Consider the following 19,272-nt stretch of genomic DNA (forward strand, 5'->3'; position numbering starts at 1 on the left):
GCGAGATGGGAACATATATATATATATATATATATATATATATATATATATTTATACTATACTATATTTAGACATTTATGTTTTATTTTACAATGCTTGTGGGGGGGTGGGTATACAATATTTTTTGTTGTTCCATTCTCTGTGTATATATATAGATTGTCTGGTTTGCCGACTCTAGAACACATAACATATAATTGTCCGTATGAGAAGCAATCCGTATGTAGATCTAATCTGCACAATTCGAAAGATTGGCCTTGAGCTTTGTTAATTGTTATTGCAAACACCAATCGAATTGGGAATTGCATTCTCTTAAATTGAAATGGCATATCCATTGGAATCATAGGAATGTGAGGAATGAGAACATCTTCACCTTTGAAACGTCCTGTTAATATTGTTGCTTCTATGATGTTGCTCATTAATTTTTTTACTGCAAGCCACATGCCGTTGCAAAGCTTTGGCTGGTTGATATTTCGCAACATGATAATTGGCACGTCGATTTTCAATTCCAGTACATGCGGTGGCATCCCTGGAAAATCGAGTGAATTCAAAAATTCTGTTGGATAATTAACTGCTTCTTCTGCTTCCACAACAGTGTCCATGGACTTGGATGTGACTGCCTCTATTTGAACAGTATACTGAATAATATTGTTAAGTTCGTTTACGTCTTTGTTCTTGGCCGCAAGAATAGCTCGTTCACTCAGCCAATCGTGATTCCTATAATTGGTTTGAATACTGGGAAATACTTTTTCAACCAATTCTTCTTTTGACATCACTAAATTGCAGAAGTTATCAGGCAATGAAATTCGTCCTGAGGTCAGATCAACCGGCACCTTTCCATTCCCAATTTCCAGCAATTGATGTGAGAATATTTCAGCTGATCGATCGTTTTACGGCTGGACACGCATATTTGTAGTTAATTTCAACGTCTTTACGTATCTCTACAAAGTAGAGTATTTTAGGCAAGCATTAATTTCGTCCGCTGGTGTCGATCGAGGAATTACATGTAATGTTTGCTTACAATCTCCTGCAAGCAATATTTGATGCGTTCCCAAATGGTTTAATGGTTTTATGGTTTTTCTATTTATATATATTTCACGATATAATTTGAAGCAGAATACCACTGAGGAGATTCTCGTTGTGACCCATTGGTGATAATGCGAATCAACATGAAACCATATTGATTATTATACATCAATGTTTTCGCAAACGTGCTACATTCACATAACTTGAAGTAAGCAGTTAGCATTGTAGTTGGTGGAAAAAGAACAAATGGACTTTTTCGCATGCTGATTTCTCATAAACCTTCCCGAAGAAATGCTGCGTCTAATGGCTCAAACCCCAGTTTTCTACATTCCCCGGTTTTCTACGTTCCCCAGTTTTCTACGTTCCCCAGTTTTCTACGTACCCCAGTTTTCTACATACCCCAGTTTTCTACGTTCCCCAGTTTTCTATGTTCCCCAGTTTTTTACATTCCCCAGTTTTCTACGTTCAGCCGTTACGGAGATGTTCGATTACAAACAAACGAACATTTACATTCTTATTTATATAGATACGTAAACAGTGTTATCCTGTCTTATCAACATTAACTAATTATATGGTGTTGTCCTAATAAGTCAGAAGATGTCGTGTATTCCTACATATTGGTTATTGGTCCTTGTATCGGTTCTAGGACCGATATATAGGATATAATAGGATATTACTGTTCCTATATCGGTCCTCATATCGGTTTTGTTATAGCAATCAGGGCTTGATACGAGCCTGAAAATAACTATTAAAATTGAAAACTGTTACATTTAGGTCATAATTGAAACAGTTATCTCTATATGTATATAATAAAATCGTGTCTGTCTGTCTGTGACAGCATCAACTGAAAACGGCTGAACGTAGAAAGTTGGGGTTTGAGCCATTAGACGCAGCGTTTCTTTGGGAAGGTTTAGGAGAAATCCGCATTCGAAAAAGTCCATTCGTTCAAAAGTTGTGACGTCATTAGTGACCAAAGACGACTTTTTCGCCCTCTTTTGGGCATGTTTCTGCTTATAACTTCTGGATTTGTTATTGCACGTGGACAAAGTTGCCGGTACAGCTAGTATTCTTATATAACAGTTATTTTATTATAACTAGACTGCGGATGTTTATGTAATTTGCAATTTTGATAGACAAGCCAACAACCGTAGTCCTGTTGAAAGCACCGGTTCTCGTTAGATCACCGAAGTTAAACAACGTGGAACGTGAACGGCACTGGGATGGGTGACCGTCTGGTAAAAAACTGGAAAGTGACCCACCTGGGGTGTTTTTCACGTGTTGTTGGCAAAAGGTGGTTCGGAACCCACCATAAACAGTAGGTCCCGCTGAAAAGGCGATGGTGAGAGTGGAAAGAGAAAGAGGATTGGGTAAATGAATTTGAAACCCTGAGGGGATCAAATATCATAAGCCACAAGCCACAATTTTGATAGACAAATTTTAAGAAAGTGCAATCAAATAAAATCCTATTTTTAGCGGTAGTAGCTTTCGCAGGTGAGTAAATAAAGTAAATAGAAATCGTGTTAGATTCTGCCAAATTGTAGACTATAGAATTTCTTGAAAATTTTCAGAACCTATAAATGCATAAAGATCTGCAGTCTAATTATATCAATGGTTATAAATATACACTATTAATTATTTCTTTACATTTATGTTTTTACTACAATTTTAATTTTCATTATCTAACTTAGACATGTTTAAACAAATTGATAATATATCATCTATGTATAATATAATTATCAATTGCTAAACATTGCAATGTGTTGCTTGATATTCATCTCGCTACCTCATTTTGTAATAATTCAAAATCATGTTCCTGTTGATTATATGGATCAGTGGTTTTGTTTATGTTACAATTAGAAGCTTCATTTGATGTACTTGCTGAATTATTTTGCATCGAAAACGACTTAGCATCTCTGTAAAGTTGCCGTTTTGTGATAGATGGGTAGTAATTCTCTGGCCGCCACCAGACGGCGCATAGGTCGTAGGAAACGTACGTGTGCAAATGAGTTTGTGTGTATTCAGCAGCGCGCCCAAATACACACAATCTCATTCGCACACGTACGGTACCTACGACCTATGCGCCGTCTGGCGGCGGCCAGAGAATTACTACCCATCTATCACAGTTTTCTGAGGGAAGTCGGCACACCTGTATAATGCACCGTGGCCTATACCGACTCTTGTGTCGATCTGAAAAACTCGCGTCTCGCGACTCGATCGTCGCTTCGGCTGCTGATCGTCATTTCGACCGCCGATCGTCACTTCGAGGTGACACACACCACCATACATCCAACCATACGTTACATTGTAACGACATTCCTGGATCCTGAGTTTTAATTTCAGGACTGTTTTATTTCAACATGTCCATTATTAAGCTTTGTGTCCATTACATCTTTTGTTCAGTAGATCATAAGCTTGTAACAGACCTGCACCGGGCAGATCTGTCACTAACGGCACAATCCAAATTCGGCCCTAAACGAGGCCGAAGATAACCGAGCAATACCGAAGCGCGACAACATAGAAAACACCTTGCCACACCACCAACCCTCACCACGATGTCAAAGGTATAAAAGGCCCGGTAAACATGATAAATGACCGCATTCCAGCCGCCGAAACCTTCGAAGGGCATTCTCGTCCGCTGCAAACTACCGAACCGTAACCCTTCCACACCGAACCGCCGTTACCTCCGTTCGACGCGACACCGTTGTAACTCGCGCACCTCCGCTACGAATTTATTATCGCTACACCCGCGCACCGTCTAATACAACTCCAGACACTGGAACGGAGGTTGAGGCACCGCTCGCCACGGGCTCACAATTATCCTGCATCAAAGAGGAGGTCCGAGAATGAGCCCGTGAGATGGGATTCTCTTCAATCACGCCAACCAGCCGCATCGGACTTGCCGACGGCTCAGATGCACTACCGATCGACAAAACTAAACTTCCGTTCAGTGTAAGTGGCCAGACGTGGACACAGAAATTCACCATTTTGCCAAATATGGGACCGCCCGTCCTGTTGGGAATACAAGCGATCGCACTCGTGCAGATTACGTTCTCGCCGCCGCCCGACGTCGCTTCCTGGCCCGCCGATTGCTTGGCCGAACCGTGCCAGCAGCTAGACTTCCGGAAACCGCCGGAGACCGAGCAAAAACGACAAAAATTTTGTTTAGACAACGAGATGAGACTGTTTGAAACTGTTCCGGGGCGCACCGCGCTCATCCGACACCGTATCAAACTCATAGATGACACGCCAATCAAACAGCAGTGTTACCGTCCGAGGAATCCAGTCATGCAGGCAGTTATTTATGAAGAGGTGGAGAAAATGCTGCAGGAAGGAGTAAAGGTGAGCGCATACTAGATGGTCGCGGGAAGGCCGCGGATAGTCTCGGGAAGGCCAAAGCCGCCGATGGACGCCCAAAGCCGCCGATGGACGCCCAAAGCCGCCGATGGACGTCCACGCGGGAAGAAATCTCTAGCGGGCCGACGGCTCCACAGCAGGGAGCAGGGCTCCCTGAAAGAAAGGTCACTTTCCCTAAAAGAGGTGGGGAGCCCACGGATACCTTTTTTTCTGCCACGCACAGTAGGTAGCCCTGCTCCCTTGCCGCATGGTCGTCCATCGGTGGCTTTGGCCTTCCCGAGACTATCCGCGGCCTTCCCGCGACCCTCTAGTATGCGCTCACCTTAATCGAACCTTCCAGCAGCCCGTGGAGTTCACCGGTCGTCGTGGTCAAAAAGAAAGACGGCAAGCCACGATTTTGCGTCGACTTTCGCAAGTTGAACGGCCGATCCGAAAAAGACGCCTATCCGTTGCCTCACATACAGGCTACCCTCGACAAATTGCGAGGAGGGAGGTTCTTGACCACCTTAGACCTCAAGAACGGATACTGGAAAATTCCGCTAGAGAACTCCAGCCGACCGCTCACCGCCTTTATCGTGCCGGGCAAAGGATTATTCCATTTCACCGTCCTGCCGTTCGGGTTGCATTCGGCACCGGCTACGTTCCAGCGTCTGCTTGATCGGATCATCGGTCCCGAACTCTAGCCGTATGCGGTTGCCTACCTCGATGATATCATCATCGTAAGCAAAACCTGCGAGGGCCACCAGATGCATTCACGAGAAGTTTTCCGCCGCCTCCGTACCGCCGGTCTTCAATTAAACCCGGGAAAATGCCGATTCTGCGTTGACAGCCGTCGACCAGCAGGGCATCCGGACCGACCCTGAGAAATCCAGCGCGATTGCCCAGCTCACCGCACCGAAAACGATACGAGAAGTACGCCGATTTCACGGAATGTGGCGTCCTGGTACCGGCGATTCGTGTCGAATTTCGCTGAACTCGTGGAACCGTTGACCCAGCTCACCAGGAAGAACGCGAAGTGGAGGTGGACAGAAGCCGAAGACAACGCCTTCCAAATTATGAAGGCCAAACTAGTCGCTGCACCGATACTCGCCTGTCCGGACTTTAACGAGCCGTTCACGCTCCAGACAGACGCCAGCGACCACGGCCTCGGCATTGTACTGACTCAGGGTCCCGACGAGCAAGAAAGGGTCATCGCCTACGCCAGTCATATGCTGAGCTCAACCGAGCGCAACTATAGCGCTACCGAAAGAGAATGCCTCGCCGTACTCTGAGGCATTCGGAAAATGAAGCCGTACCTAGAAAGCTATCATTTTATCGTTGTTACCGACCACCAAGCGTTACGATGGCTCCGTTAAATAGACAACCCGACCGGCCGGCTCGCAAGATGGGCACTCGAGCTGCAACAATATGATTTTGACGTAAGATACCAGCCCAAAAGATTAAACCATGTAGCGGACGCGCTGTCCACAACCGAACCCGCTCCAAGCGTAAGCCTGATCCGATCGAAACAACGCACTCATTCGTGGTACCAGAAGAAGGTCGAAGCCGTCCGAGAAAATCCCGCGTCCGTTCCAGAAAACCAGATACGCGAAGGGAAGTTACATCGTCATATATTGCACCAACTGGATTATAACGAGCCCGAGCCGGGCGACGCCTGGAATATATGCGTGCCTATCGACGAGTGAGAAGCGCTCCTCCGACAACATTATGACGATCCCACCGCCGGACACTTAGGAATCGCCAAGACGATCGTCCGCCTCGCCCAGCGTTTCTATTGGCCAGACATGTTCCGGGAAGCCGCCCGTTACGTTCGCAGATGCGCCAGTTGCCAACGGTACAAAACACCGCCGGGACAGCTCCACGCCAACCCCGGAACACAACCCTGGCATACCATCTCCGTCGACTTGGTCGGGCCTTTGCCACGCTCCCGTCGTGGCTACATTTGGTTGCTCGTCGCATTTGACCGGTTTACCAAGTGGGTCGAGCTTACGCCACTACGAAAGGCCGCCGTCGCCGCCGCCGTACAAAAGGATATCCTTTTGCGCTACGGAGTGCCAAAGATCATCATCTCCGATATCGGGAGACTATTTATCGGAGAACCGTTACCAGCCTATTGCAAACAGCCGGCACCGAGCATCGACGAACACCACCATATTCGCCCCATTGCAATCCGGTCAAAAGGGCGAACAAAGTGGTGAAAACCATGTTGGCGCAATATACAGGAGACCACCACGACCGATGGGATGAAAAATTAGACCAATTACGATTCGCCATTAATACCACGTGGCACGAATCAACCAGCTATAACCCAGCGTATCTCAACCAGGGCCGAGAAGTTCGAGCTCCAGACGTACCACAGCACCGCTGGAAAAACCTCCGAGAGGCGCAGGAGCTGGCCAAGCTACACTTGGCCCAAACTTTCGGCCGACAGGCCAAATATTATAACTTGCGACACCGAGACTGGAGACCAGCAGTCGGCGACCGAGTCTGGAAGAAGGAGCACACCTTGTCCGATAAAGGAGCGGGCATTGTCGGAAATTTGCTCCAAAATACAGCGGTCACCTACATCTGTCACTAACGATACAATCCTAATTCGGCCCCAAAAGAGGCTGAAGATAACCGAGCAATACCGAAGCGCGACGGCACAGAAAACACCTTGCCGCGCCACTAACCCTCACCACGATGTCAAGGGTATAAAAGGCCCGGCAAACATGATAAATGACCGCATTCCTGCCTAGGTATCCACCTAGGCTCCACTTCGAAATTACTCGTTCGATGAGCCGTCGTAACCGATCACCAGGACACGTCACGCTGACCGTGCCCCGTAACTATCCGTTCCGACCAGCCCCTTTCGTGTCGTCGAGCCGCCGAGACATCTGGACTGAACTGCGCTTCGTCGAGCCGCCGAAGAATCCACCGTTCAACCCTTCCGTTTCGTCGAGCCGCCCAAAACCTCCGAACCGAACTCCGCTCCGTCGAGCCGCCGAAGAATCCACCGTTCAACCCTTCCGTTTCGTCGAGCCGCCCAAAACCTCCGAACCGAACTCCGCTTCGTCGAGCCGCCGAAGAATCCGCCGCTCAACCCTTCCGTCTCGCCGAGCTGTCGAAACCTTCGAACCGAACTCCGTTTCGTCGAGCCGTCGAAGGGCACTCCCGTTCGCTGCAAACTACCGAACCGTAACTCTTCCACACCGAACCGCCGTTATCACCATTCGTCGCGACAGTTAAACTTACAGTTAGTGTTGGCGATCCTCCTCTAGGAAAGCAGTGCTGCACCTCGGAGTTTCCTCCATATCAGACTCGCCGGGCCGGATATTCGGGCCTATTCCCAAGTTAAACTTACAACTAAACTTACAATTACACTTAAAATGAGCCCTTGAAAAAGATGGTATCGTTAAAATTGGCGTCGCAATGAGCTGGTAAAGTACAGCTTGTCAAATCTAGCTGTGCGGCTGAATGTCCCCCGCAAGGGGAAATGTCCCCGCTGCGCAATGCTAAATAGGCGGAACCTCGCAACGATGGTGAACTGACCTGTCAAACGATGCACGTGGCGACAGTTCACTTAAAAAGTAACGTGACACAAGTGTATTCACAAAAACATACAAACAGTTGTTTTGTATGCTTACTGTTGTAAGAAATAATGGACAGTACGCACTTTTGACGAGGTGTGTACCTTACACCGTTCCTATGTTGCATCCTTCTCTCGTCAAGTGCGGTCTTTGTTTTTGTCTGCGCATTCCTAAGTTTTGGTCAACCGCACAGCTAGATTTGACAAGCTGTACATCGTGTACCTCCGTTTCATGTAGAGGCGAATTGATCGCACCGCTATTATGGTCCGTTGACTATACCGCTGGTCTCGAGAAAATAACCTAACCCATCGTCATTTTGTTGTAATTTCGTCAGTTGAAGGTCTGATGGAAGCTCCTCAATTATAGTCGAATGGATTTTTAAACATGGAAATATCTTTTGCACTTGCATCAAAATCCACAAAACGCTGTTGTTACTATAGTATAAGTTCAGAATATATGTATGTCCTGCGGGAATTTTTTTGAGAGTGGGGATTTCGCTAATATTTGAAATTTTTTACAGCATGGAAAATGGTCAAATATGTTTGACGTTATTTGCGTTTCGAACAATACAAGTTTTCGGCGATATGCCTTTACATATGAGTGCTGTTCTCCCTTGTAATTTTAAATTGAATTCGTTGAGATATCCTACGACGTCTGTGGCAAATGCTAATTTCCATAGGCATTCGCTGTTCGATATAATAGAGTTTGTGGGCAATTCTTCTCATTTAAAAAAATATCTATGACTTCTCTCAGTTCGAAGAATCTCAACAAAACTTTCCCATTGCTGACCCATCGAACAGCTGTATGACAAGGCAAGTCCGGATATTCAGCTTCGATCTCTAATAAAAATTCACGAAACTGGCGATGGTTAAGTCCACGAGAGTGAATGAAGTTTACTACTGATACAACTGGTTCAACGACACACGACAGATTGAGGTGTTTCCCACAAAGAACTTGCTGGCGAATAATACAATGAATTACCAGAGGTTTTAAACATTTAGCACCTTCGCAAGCCTTAAAAATTTGTCCAACTAATTCTTTCCCGTACCACACATATCTTTTCCACCATCAGTTGTGACACATTTTAACCGATTCCATTGCAAATTGTATTGTGTTTTCTCGACTTTCTTGAAGATAGCTTCACCTGTAGTTGTTCCACGCAGACTATTCATAGAAGCTAATTCGTCAATCACCTTCAGCATTGACCCCTCGAATAAACGCCAGCAATTGGGCAGTATGGGAGCTCGAAATAAATGAAAGAGATATGAAAGGAGCTCTGATAAATATGAAAGAGAGGAGGGAAAAGGAAGGAGCGTTTCGTCCTAGGCCCGCTAGAGGACTCATCAGTAAGGCTATCTAGCGGGCCTTAGACGTTGGGATGTCGGAAGGCGGTTGAGGACGGTATATATTGGGAGTACAAATAAGTCTCCGCCGTCTTTCATCTTAAATTGGGCATTTATTGCGAAAGAACGGTACCTTATGTTTTATTCAAAGTATTGTCCATCGCTTGCCACTACTTTTTCCCATCTATCTGGCAGCATCCGGATACCGCGTCGGAAGAACGCTTCATCTTTTGACGCTATCCATGAATCGACCTAATTTTTAGTATCTTCATATGTTGTGAAGTGCTGCTCAGACAGGTCATGCGTCATCAATCGAAACAAGTAGTAATCAGAAGGAGCAATGTCTGGTGAATACGGCGGGTGGGGTAAAACTTCCCAATTAAGTGTTTCCAAGTAGGTTTTGACCGACGCCGCAACATGAGGACGCGCATTTTAATGCAGAAGAATGATTTTGTCGTGTCTGGAGTAATGATGGGCACGTTTTTCCTCGAGTGCTCGGCTCAATCTCGCCAATCAATCAATTATGTTGTTGACAGATGTGCGCCATAGCTTACTGGTTGCGCTATCTGATTCCAAACGGCGGAGACTTAGTTGTACTCCCAATAATATTATTTATATATATTAACTTACTTGATGTATTATTCTGATGTTTTGTTATTAAAAAATAGGCGTTCCTTCCGTTATTTGATGATGGGTTCCGCAGTTCCAGGGTCTAATTGCTTATGTTTCTTGTCGGACGATTTTATTCTTAATGTAGACATAATACGGGTCTGATGTTAGAAGTAATTTGTTGAAAATATCTTCGTTGGTAATGATCCTTGACATTTTTCTACTGCTTTGAGTCCTATATTTTTTGAAGTCCTTATGTCTTGACTCCTGTGCCTCTTCAGACAGTTCTGCTGTTGGTAGTAATTCATTTTCTACTATGTGAGCGCCATAAATTAACGACTTATGTACAGTGAGGCTGGCATATAGTACCAACCATACTTCTCAACACAATATTTGACCGTCTCAAATGTGTATTCTTATAATTTAGTCACATTTATTGTACGCGGTGAAGAAATTGCTTGAAGTGTGAAACCTTTTTATTAATTTCACATCAATCAGACAAAACAAAACATAAAGATTTGAAGATCAATGTAACTTATGCACTGTCGAAAAGAATTCGTCAAACTCAACGCAGTCAAAACATCAGCATTGAGCATTCCCCGGTTGCCAGCTGCTGCCTTTATGGTATATCGCGGTTTGGTCTGGGACCCAAGGACCACTCGAGGGTACGGTTCTGCATTTTAAGATCTCGCGCGCTAATCGCGCCAATGAGGAAAAATCGCGATGTAGGCGTAAGATGGGGGAAAACAGCAACACATCATCGCGTCGCGTATCCGAAAATCGACGGATCACTGTAGCGCTGACTTCCGTGCTGGAGAGTGTTCTTCTATCGTGTGAACATTGCGAAAAGTAGCAAACGGGTGATCTGTGCCATCCGAACGAGGGAAGCCAAAGCAAGGCCCTGGCGAAACATTTTCCGCCTCGTTCTCTATTCTGTGTGTGAAGCTCCTCGTGTGATTAGTTCGCGTCTAAGTCGAAGTCGTTTTGAGCATTTGGTGAGTTTTTCCATGAGTTAGAGATCCGGAAGTTTTCCTCAGAGGACTCACTGTCGTGTGGAGAATAATCTGTATCGTTTCCGGGGTATGGTCTTGCGAGGATACTCTCGAGAACTGTACGAAATATCGTCCCGCGGGTCATACTGAAATTGAAGCCCGTTTCGTCCTAAGAACTATCGGCGGCAGTCCCGTTTTAATTGCGTCGCAGCCAAAACCTGCTTGGATATGTACTTTAACGTGTTTGTTATAGATCATAACAAATATGTAACAAACTATTAAGAAACAGTATTTTATTCGCAGTGCTATCTTTTAATCTGTACCTCTTTTTGCTTATTAATTCTCGGCCTTAGAAAATACCCGTTCCGCTGGTACTGAAGTTGCCATCATACAAAAATATGTTTTCGCAAAAACTGACATTTTACTATACTTGTTTGTGTTTTCTTTCCAATAAATAAGGGGATCTTGTTTTCTTCCCAAAAGGGGTTCGTTTAAATAATTGTCAATTTCTGCAGTTATACTATTTACTACTGATTATGAGGCTATGCTATTTTTCATTTCTACGGAACAATCAAAAGCAGTCCAGAAATTGGATTCACCTTCTTCGGTCGTCGCCGTTTCGGAACATGAGGCTGAATTTAATTCAAATGTAGGTGACAATGTTGACGAAAAAGAAAAATGTATATCATCAAAATTTGCTAAACGTATTACATTATTCCGTAATGCTGCGAAATTCTCATCATTTGAAAAGGATAACTCACGAAATTGTACGTCCAGTAACGCAGCGATACCATACGTTTCATTTGTATCAAGGTCGCTGAAATATTTGTTCATTTGTGTTGTCAATCCCACACGGAGTTGTTCTTGTATGCTGTATTCCTCAGAAGTACCATTTAAAAAGGAGGTTTTTCATCAAAATAACTTTTGAAATAGTTATTCTTTTCTTGGCACATATTTGTTCCGTTGCAAAAAGAAAGGGTTTCAAAAAAGGGGTTATTATTGTAGGATTTAAGTCGTCAATAGAATAATGCGATCGTAAACACGAAATATTTTAATACGTAATTTGAAATATAACGAATACAATTAATTAAATTATCCCGTCTGAATCTCCGTCTGAGATCAAACACGTCTTTTCGTTTTTCGTACGTCGAACCAGAATGACAAAGAAATCGCGTATTACAAATATGAATAACGAAATCGATAAACATAATAACAGATATCGAATCGTCGCGTCGTTACAGTTACTAACGTCGTGACATTCGACGGAATTCTCGCCGCTCACATATTGCCTATTTAAGATAAGGAGTTAAAAAGGATTCAGAAAAGTATCAAACAGGTATCGATACTTTTGTAGAAGTATCAAACGGGTATCGATACTTAAGTAGAGGTATCAAAGGGGTATCGATACTTAAGTAGAGGTATCAAACGGGTATCGATACTTTCGTAGAAGTATCAAGCATTGATTCATGAAGTATCAGTATCGAATATTAATACCAAATACGTTACACTTCAAAACGTATCGATACTTCCCATTGAGTACTTTGGTATCGAATTGATTGAATATCATCAATCGTACCGGTATCGATTCGATCAAAAAACAGTTTTCATCATCAACGGTTTTCTTTTTTATAACTGAACTCATTAATTTTGTCCATCCTAAAAACAGCAACTTTCTTAAAAAGGCAATTGACTGTTTCCGCGAATATCGCAAAAGTTTGTTTCATTTATTCACTTTTCGTGTAGTTTTACGTAATTCTGCAAAAAAGAAGTCAACTTATAATTTTTGATGGCAGTGTACTTTCGCATACTTGGAAATACTGAAACTGAAATCGGCAACCAGATTGCGTTAGGTTTAACTTACAAGTTATGCGGCAATGCGTGTTTTAAACACTTACCCAAAAATGGAGATACGCTCTTTTAATAGAGGATGTGTCAAGGATCTTAGAAATGACAAATCCGCGTTCTGCTTCTCGATGTCAGCGTTGAATCATTGGAAATGCTCTTAAGCCATTTTATACGTTATCCGTGACCTGAAAAACTTGACCTTCATTTCCGCTTATTCGAAAAAGAGTCATCTCGTCGACATCCAAAAATCGTTGCTCCTTGAACAACTCGTATATAGTATATGTATATCGAGTTCTACACAAGGCGTGATCAGTAACGGCAACCTACGACAGGCATGGCCAGAACTTCCGACTGTCATCGGAAATATTTGAGAAATTGTGTTAACAATGCTCACAGTGCATACTACGGTTCAGAAATCGCGAAAAAGTAACCAAGATTTAATTCTTCATAAGAATTATATGAAATCTAGTATTGAGGGGTTTTGGGGGTCTCTGATTACGAATCTGACATTAAAAATTCAAAATGGCGGATCCAATATAGCATACTAATACCTAATAATTTTTGCTAGATTTGCATGAGATATAATTATTTATTTTCGAATGTGATTAATTTATACATGAAACATAGGTTTGTATATAAGCAAATGAGTAAAATTTCCATTGCCATTTATTTCTGCAGTAGCGCACCCTTCAAAAGTGAAGTTTTTGGAACTAACGTTTAAACTTTGTCTGACTTGCATTTCATTGAACACTAAAATTCCATGATTGGCCCTTTTAGGAATTATTTTAAATTTACTCTTTAACAATTAAAAAAATTCCTTATCGAATCCACAACCAACATCCATCTTGGACATATACTTTCTAACAGTACTGTGAGTGGGTAATGGCAGTATTTTATTATTTCGTAAAAAATTATAAGTTGTAGAACTTTTATATGTAGAAGTAAACATAGCAGTAGTCATTCACTATTGTATACATTGCCTTTAGACGACTTATTTTTACATGCACGTAAACATTCTTTAATTAATAGGTCCTGTAAATCTCCTTAAAGCTTGTGTCGTGATACGTGCTGCTTTTTTCATACCTTTGATATGTGCCCGTTGTATTGGCGACAAAGTTAGGTGTACTTAAGCGGGATATTTCCTTTTAGTAGCATAAGCTAAGTACTTCTTTAGTGAATGTGAATAATATATTTGATCCCCTCGGGGTTACAAATCCGACTACAAAACTCCTTATACTTCTCCTTACTCACTTCCTTACTTTTCTTTAAAAACTATCGCTTACTTACTAACTTAGTTATGGTTACCGCCTTGTAAATTTTCTTGACAGCTTGACAAAGCTGTCAAAATCACGCCTAGTTTTTTTTATTAGATCTTCATTGACACCTGTAATAGTAGACGTTATACGGTAGTCTCGAAAAAATTTCCTTGCTACATTTCCTGTGTTCGTGGTTCCAAAACCCGGCTTCGGTATATCTACTAATAGATTTATTATAGAAAACAAAACTTAAACAGAATTTTTGGAATTCCTCGGCGATCCTCTCCCATCGCTCCCTCGTCGGTATCGGGATGCATTTGGACTTGATTGTTTCGACTATGCTCTGACAGACTTCGTTCACGATGGCTCGGACCGTTGATTCACCTGACGATGGTCGCTACTGTAACGATGTTCGCTGCTGTAACGATGTTCACTACAATCCTCGACCCAGGGGGTGTCGACTCCCATATGAAAAAGTGGACACTAATTTAGTTCTAGTTCGGTACCCATAGGTATGGTGGCAGCACAGTAGAGACCAAAGAGTAGGGATACAGCAGTGTGTGGATCACACGCACACCTGACTCACACATAATGAACCTTGCATATACGTGTAATCGTATTCCTCTATTGATGGTTACTAATTTATTTTCAGGGAAAATTAATTGATAATATAACATATAATAATATAACATATTTATTATTAAAACTACATATATATACTACATACATAGTAAACTATACAATAATAAACAACGATAATGAAATATATAAAAATTATAATAATAAACCATAGTAATAATAAAATAATATAATAATAAAATAATACAATAATAGCATCACAACATTGTTGTCACTGTCAAAAATTAACTGAGCGATCAACTGGGCGAGTCGATCAACCGCGACCGCTCCCCCTGCCGCGCCCGCGAGTCTCGAGCTGCTCGATCCACCCGAGGAGCTCGCGGGGAACAGTGGGACGGTGCGGGGACGACGACTCGCCGAACTGATCGCCAGAAAGGAGTCATTTTATTAAAACGAATTAGATACAATCCGGGGTTAGAGATTTTTCGCATTAATCGCTAACACAGGTTTAATTCCTCCAGGTTTTCTTCCAGGTTTACGTTGTATCATCTTCCAGGTTTCCAAAGTAACTGTAATCATATAAGAATAAAATAATTCAATTATATAATTTATTAAGAATAGAAATATATAGTGATGGAAATAGCTAATAATAGTAGACAATTACCTCATTCAATTTGCAGTTGCTTTATTTTTTGGTTTCTTCGAGCGTTTCTTGTATGTTGATAATGCTCGTTTGAATATCCTATTTTCCAGAGGTAATGCTGTCTGTTTCCCAGATAAAATTGCATTTGTCTGTTTGCAGAACTGTTTGATGTAATACGTTCCGATCTCTGAACTTAGAAATTCATTTAGGATATTGACGTGGTTTGTGCAAAAAGTCCATGAAGTTCCCAATTCTTCTTTAATTTTCTCTTGAAGTTCTTCAGTGAATCTCCTCTTGAAACAAATTGCGAGTACGTATGTGTGTAGAGAACACTGAACTTTTGAAATTACTTTATCGAAATTGGACTCTTTATCCGCAGCAACACGGGGTCTGAAAAAACTGGTTTTGCAATTGAAACAGTTTTTCACCATATCCAAAGATAAAGCTTTCCGGCTTATGTAATCTGCCATATGATTTTTTATCGTGGCTCTTCCTTCTTCTGGGATGATTATTTCCTCTTCCGGCACAGGCACGTTGTCTTCAAATCCATCATTTGCAGGAGGATTATGTTCGTTATCCACATCCTCAAGAAATTGCTCCAATGTAAAAAGCATTGTACCGTCGCATACATCCTCACAGTTCTTGCCTATTGTTTGTCTTGAAGTAAGATTATTTACCAGCAAAACTTTAAATAAGGCAACAAACTGATCGCATGTAGGATTATCATTGCTTCCACAAATGCTGCGAAGTTTGCTGAAGAAGTTTTCCAGTGGATCTTGATTTGCATATCTGGGCTTGAAATTTTTGAAGCCTGCAGTAGATACAAGCTTCCACAATTTCTGAAAGCCCCAGATAGTGTAGATCCAATTCCGCAAGGATGGTACGGATTTGGTACGTACATGTGTATTTGGATCCACGTACTGCATGTGACGCAGTTCCTTTAGTGCCTCTTCCCAAAATTTGTGATGTGGGCTATTCTTTGTTATGGCCACTCGTAGGGATGTTTCCGGCCGAATGCTGTGTCCATTTACGGAATCCATCAGGTTATTAAAAAAGTTGAGGGTTCTTGCCGTTGTTCTTCCTTCTTCTTTTGGCATCACTTTTGGCCCGATGCGTGTTTCGATATGATATGAACCTAGAAAATACAACTGTTTGTTAATTTAACAAAGTACAAGATTGATATTATACATTTAAATATGAGCATTAATAATTTACCTTCGATATTTGTTAAAAATTCTATGTAACTAGACACCTGTTTGCTAAAAACTTGTGTCGCATATTTAACACGCATTTTTTTAATTTTTCTTGGTACTACGTGCTCTTCTGTTATCTTCTGCAGTTGGAGGTTTAACATGTTCGTGTTAACATCAATGTCATACGCCAACCTTACAGCACGCCAAGATGCAATTTGTCTATTTGTAGCATCTTTCCCAACGTTTGCCTCCAAGTCCTTATTTAACAAGTTGTTTCTGATTCCTTTTATCAGATGTGGAGGATCATACAGAGGGATTAATTCCACTCCGTTTATATCAATTGTTCTTCCTATAATATATAATGGATTAATTAGAAACGTTTAGATATTACACATCACAATACATATTACAATATATTACTCACTGTAAGACTGTCCAAGTTCACAACGTTTACGATGGGTTTGCATTAAAAGTTCATTAATTGCTTTACGATTCGAAGATGCCTGATCGCAAACAGTTGCAACAATTTGCAAGCCTGTTTCACTGACAGCACTGGTCACATCTCTAATGCATTTCATTAGTTGATTCCCCGCTGTTTGATCTGCGCAGAAGTAATATGCAATTGGAACTTTCCAGGGAGTGAATAGTCCTCGCAGCATAAAAACAAGTGCATGATCTGCAAACTTGTTTGTCCTTCGACATTGCCAATCTTCGAATCCAATGATTTTGTTACAGTTCTTTTCATATGTAATGTGGTTTTAGTGCCACTTCATCCCACATCAAAATGCAGTATTTATTGCGAGCATCTTTCATTTCTGATGTCGCTTTTTTTAAATGGCCCATAATTATAGAATTGATGCCTGTATCGAGTGAGATTTTTTTAACTAATTCGTTCAACGTACTCCGGCTGGGTAACGTGAACATCTCACTTAAGAATCTGTAACTTTTTCCCGACTGTTTCATAATGGACAGAGCTAAAATCTTCTGTGAAGTAGAGAATCTTCTACCCTATAAATATTATTCTATACGTTACACATGCAGTTAAGTAAGGAAAATAATAAAATGTAGAAACACACAAAGTTAATTAGCAAGTGCATATAGAAAAAGTGCATAACATTAAGAAGAATATTAAATAAGAATATTAGATAAGAATATTAAATAAGAATATTAAATAAGAATATTAAACATAACAGGCAGAAGAATAAATATAAAAATATTGAAAAGATTACGTGCAGAAAGGTTGACATGCAAATTTGTACATTTAATTGTATGAATAAAAAGAATTATAGCAAAGTTAAAGTAACTCATTCCTAATTGAACTCTTGCCAAGTAACTTACGGTAGTAGTGATCAATAATTGATTTATACTGTATCAAAAAAAAAACTGATTAATTGTATGTTTAATAAATTATATCTACATATGTATATAATGATATTACCTTTGCCTTTTTGTCCACATTACACAGCTGCATTTTCAAAAATAATTGCTGCGCCGGATTTAATTTGCTGTACTTCTTTAAGCCATTGTTCTTTATGAAATTATTGGCCGTTGCAAGACGCCTTTTGAAGCTTTTTAGTTTCATCACATGGTTGTATTGTCGTCTCTTCCATGCTTCGGCATCGTTGCGAAATTCTTCGGCTCGTGGAGTTATACTGGGTCGTATTTTCCGATGTACATTTTTTCTTTTCCGTTTAGTTATTCTAAACTCTGCTGCAGCTGCTTTATCCTGTCAAACATTATTAGCATACACTTTTATTGTTAATATTGGGTCATTCCATCCTATCTATTACCTTAATATACATACCTCTTCTTGAAGATTTAATGCAGTATTATCTTCTGGTAGCTCAACACACATTTCTTCCCTTAAATGTGTATCCAACATCTCTGGAGCATTCTTCTTATCGGACACATGCTGCTTTTCAGGCAACAGCAAACTGGGCACTGCATCCTCTCGTAATTTGCGCCTGACTAACGTTGGGATGACGTCGTCTTCTTTGAAATGCAATGCGCATATACGAAGATGTTTCAAATTCTCGTTCAATAATTCGTCCACTTGTGGAGAACATATAGCCTTCTTCCATTCCAGTACTCGAACTGGATCCTTCGGGAAAGAATGTGCAGGAACCTTTCCATTGGATTTACAATCAGGTACTACACATGTATATTTTGGCATCCTGTAGCTTCCAAGTCTGTCTCGGGTACCAGATTAATCTAAAAACACAAAAGAGAACACGAGAGAACAAGTTTCTGGTTTTCACTGCGGTGCACTTGAGTGCACTGAAGTGAAAACTAGATATACTGAAAGAAATTTTATATTTTGCTGTATTAAATAGTATGAATAAATAAAATATTATTAAATTATTTATTCCACTATATATATATATCAGCAAACTTATATTTTTCTTTCAGTATTTTGGAAGTAAATATATATACAAATATAATTGATATAAAATATATATAATATAGAAATATATATATAATATAAATATATAATAAGTATATATAAATGATAAATATATATATAAGAAAAATTGATATAAAATCAAAATTATCCAGCGTTGACTTGTCCGACTTGGTCTGACTCAGTAACAGTTGAAAGTAAGCGTCACCAACCGTCAAAAACAGTCAAAAACCGCCAAATGACGACGCGCATGCGCGCAAGGCAAAGATAGGATTTCCCCACCACCAAGGCACTACTGTGCTGCCACCATACCTATGGGTACTGAACTAGAACTAAATTCGTACCCATGGGAGTCGACACCCCCTGCCTCGACCCGTAGCGCAACGGCGGGACACGTCAACGAGCCCACGAGCCTGACCATGAAGCTGCGCGTCGGATACAATAGAAAAAATTTCCTTTTTCACC

General features: G+C 41.4%; 2 protein-coding genes across 5 annotated transcripts in view; one reads left to right on the forward strand and one right to left on the reverse strand.

Annotated features, from left to right (window-relative positions):
• Mical-like (MICAL-like protein) overlaps positions 1–19,272 on the forward strand; it is a 118,716-nt gene that overhangs the window by 2,210 nt on the left and 97,234 nt on the right. The gene's annotated exons all lie outside the window — the stretch shown is intronic.
• On the reverse strand, positions 17,351–18,818 carry LOC143212123 (uncharacterized). The gene is made up of 3 exons (XM_076430536.1): positions 18,211–18,818; positions 17,845–18,132; positions 17,351–17,772 (listed from the first exon to the last, which is right to left on the reverse strand). The coding sequence occupies exons 1-3, from the start codon at positions 18,577–18,579 to the stop codon at positions 17,701–17,703; spliced, it is 729 nt and encodes a 242-aa protein (XP_076286651.1). The 5' UTR covers positions 18,580–18,818; the 3' UTR covers positions 17,351–17,700.

The sequence above is a fragment of the Lasioglossum baleicum genome, chromosome 9 (assembly GCF_051020765.1).
Source record: "Lasioglossum baleicum chromosome 9, iyLasBale1, whole genome shotgun sequence".
NCBI classification, from domain to species: domain Eukaryota; kingdom Metazoa; phylum Arthropoda; class Insecta; order Hymenoptera; family Halictidae; genus Lasioglossum; species Lasioglossum baleicum.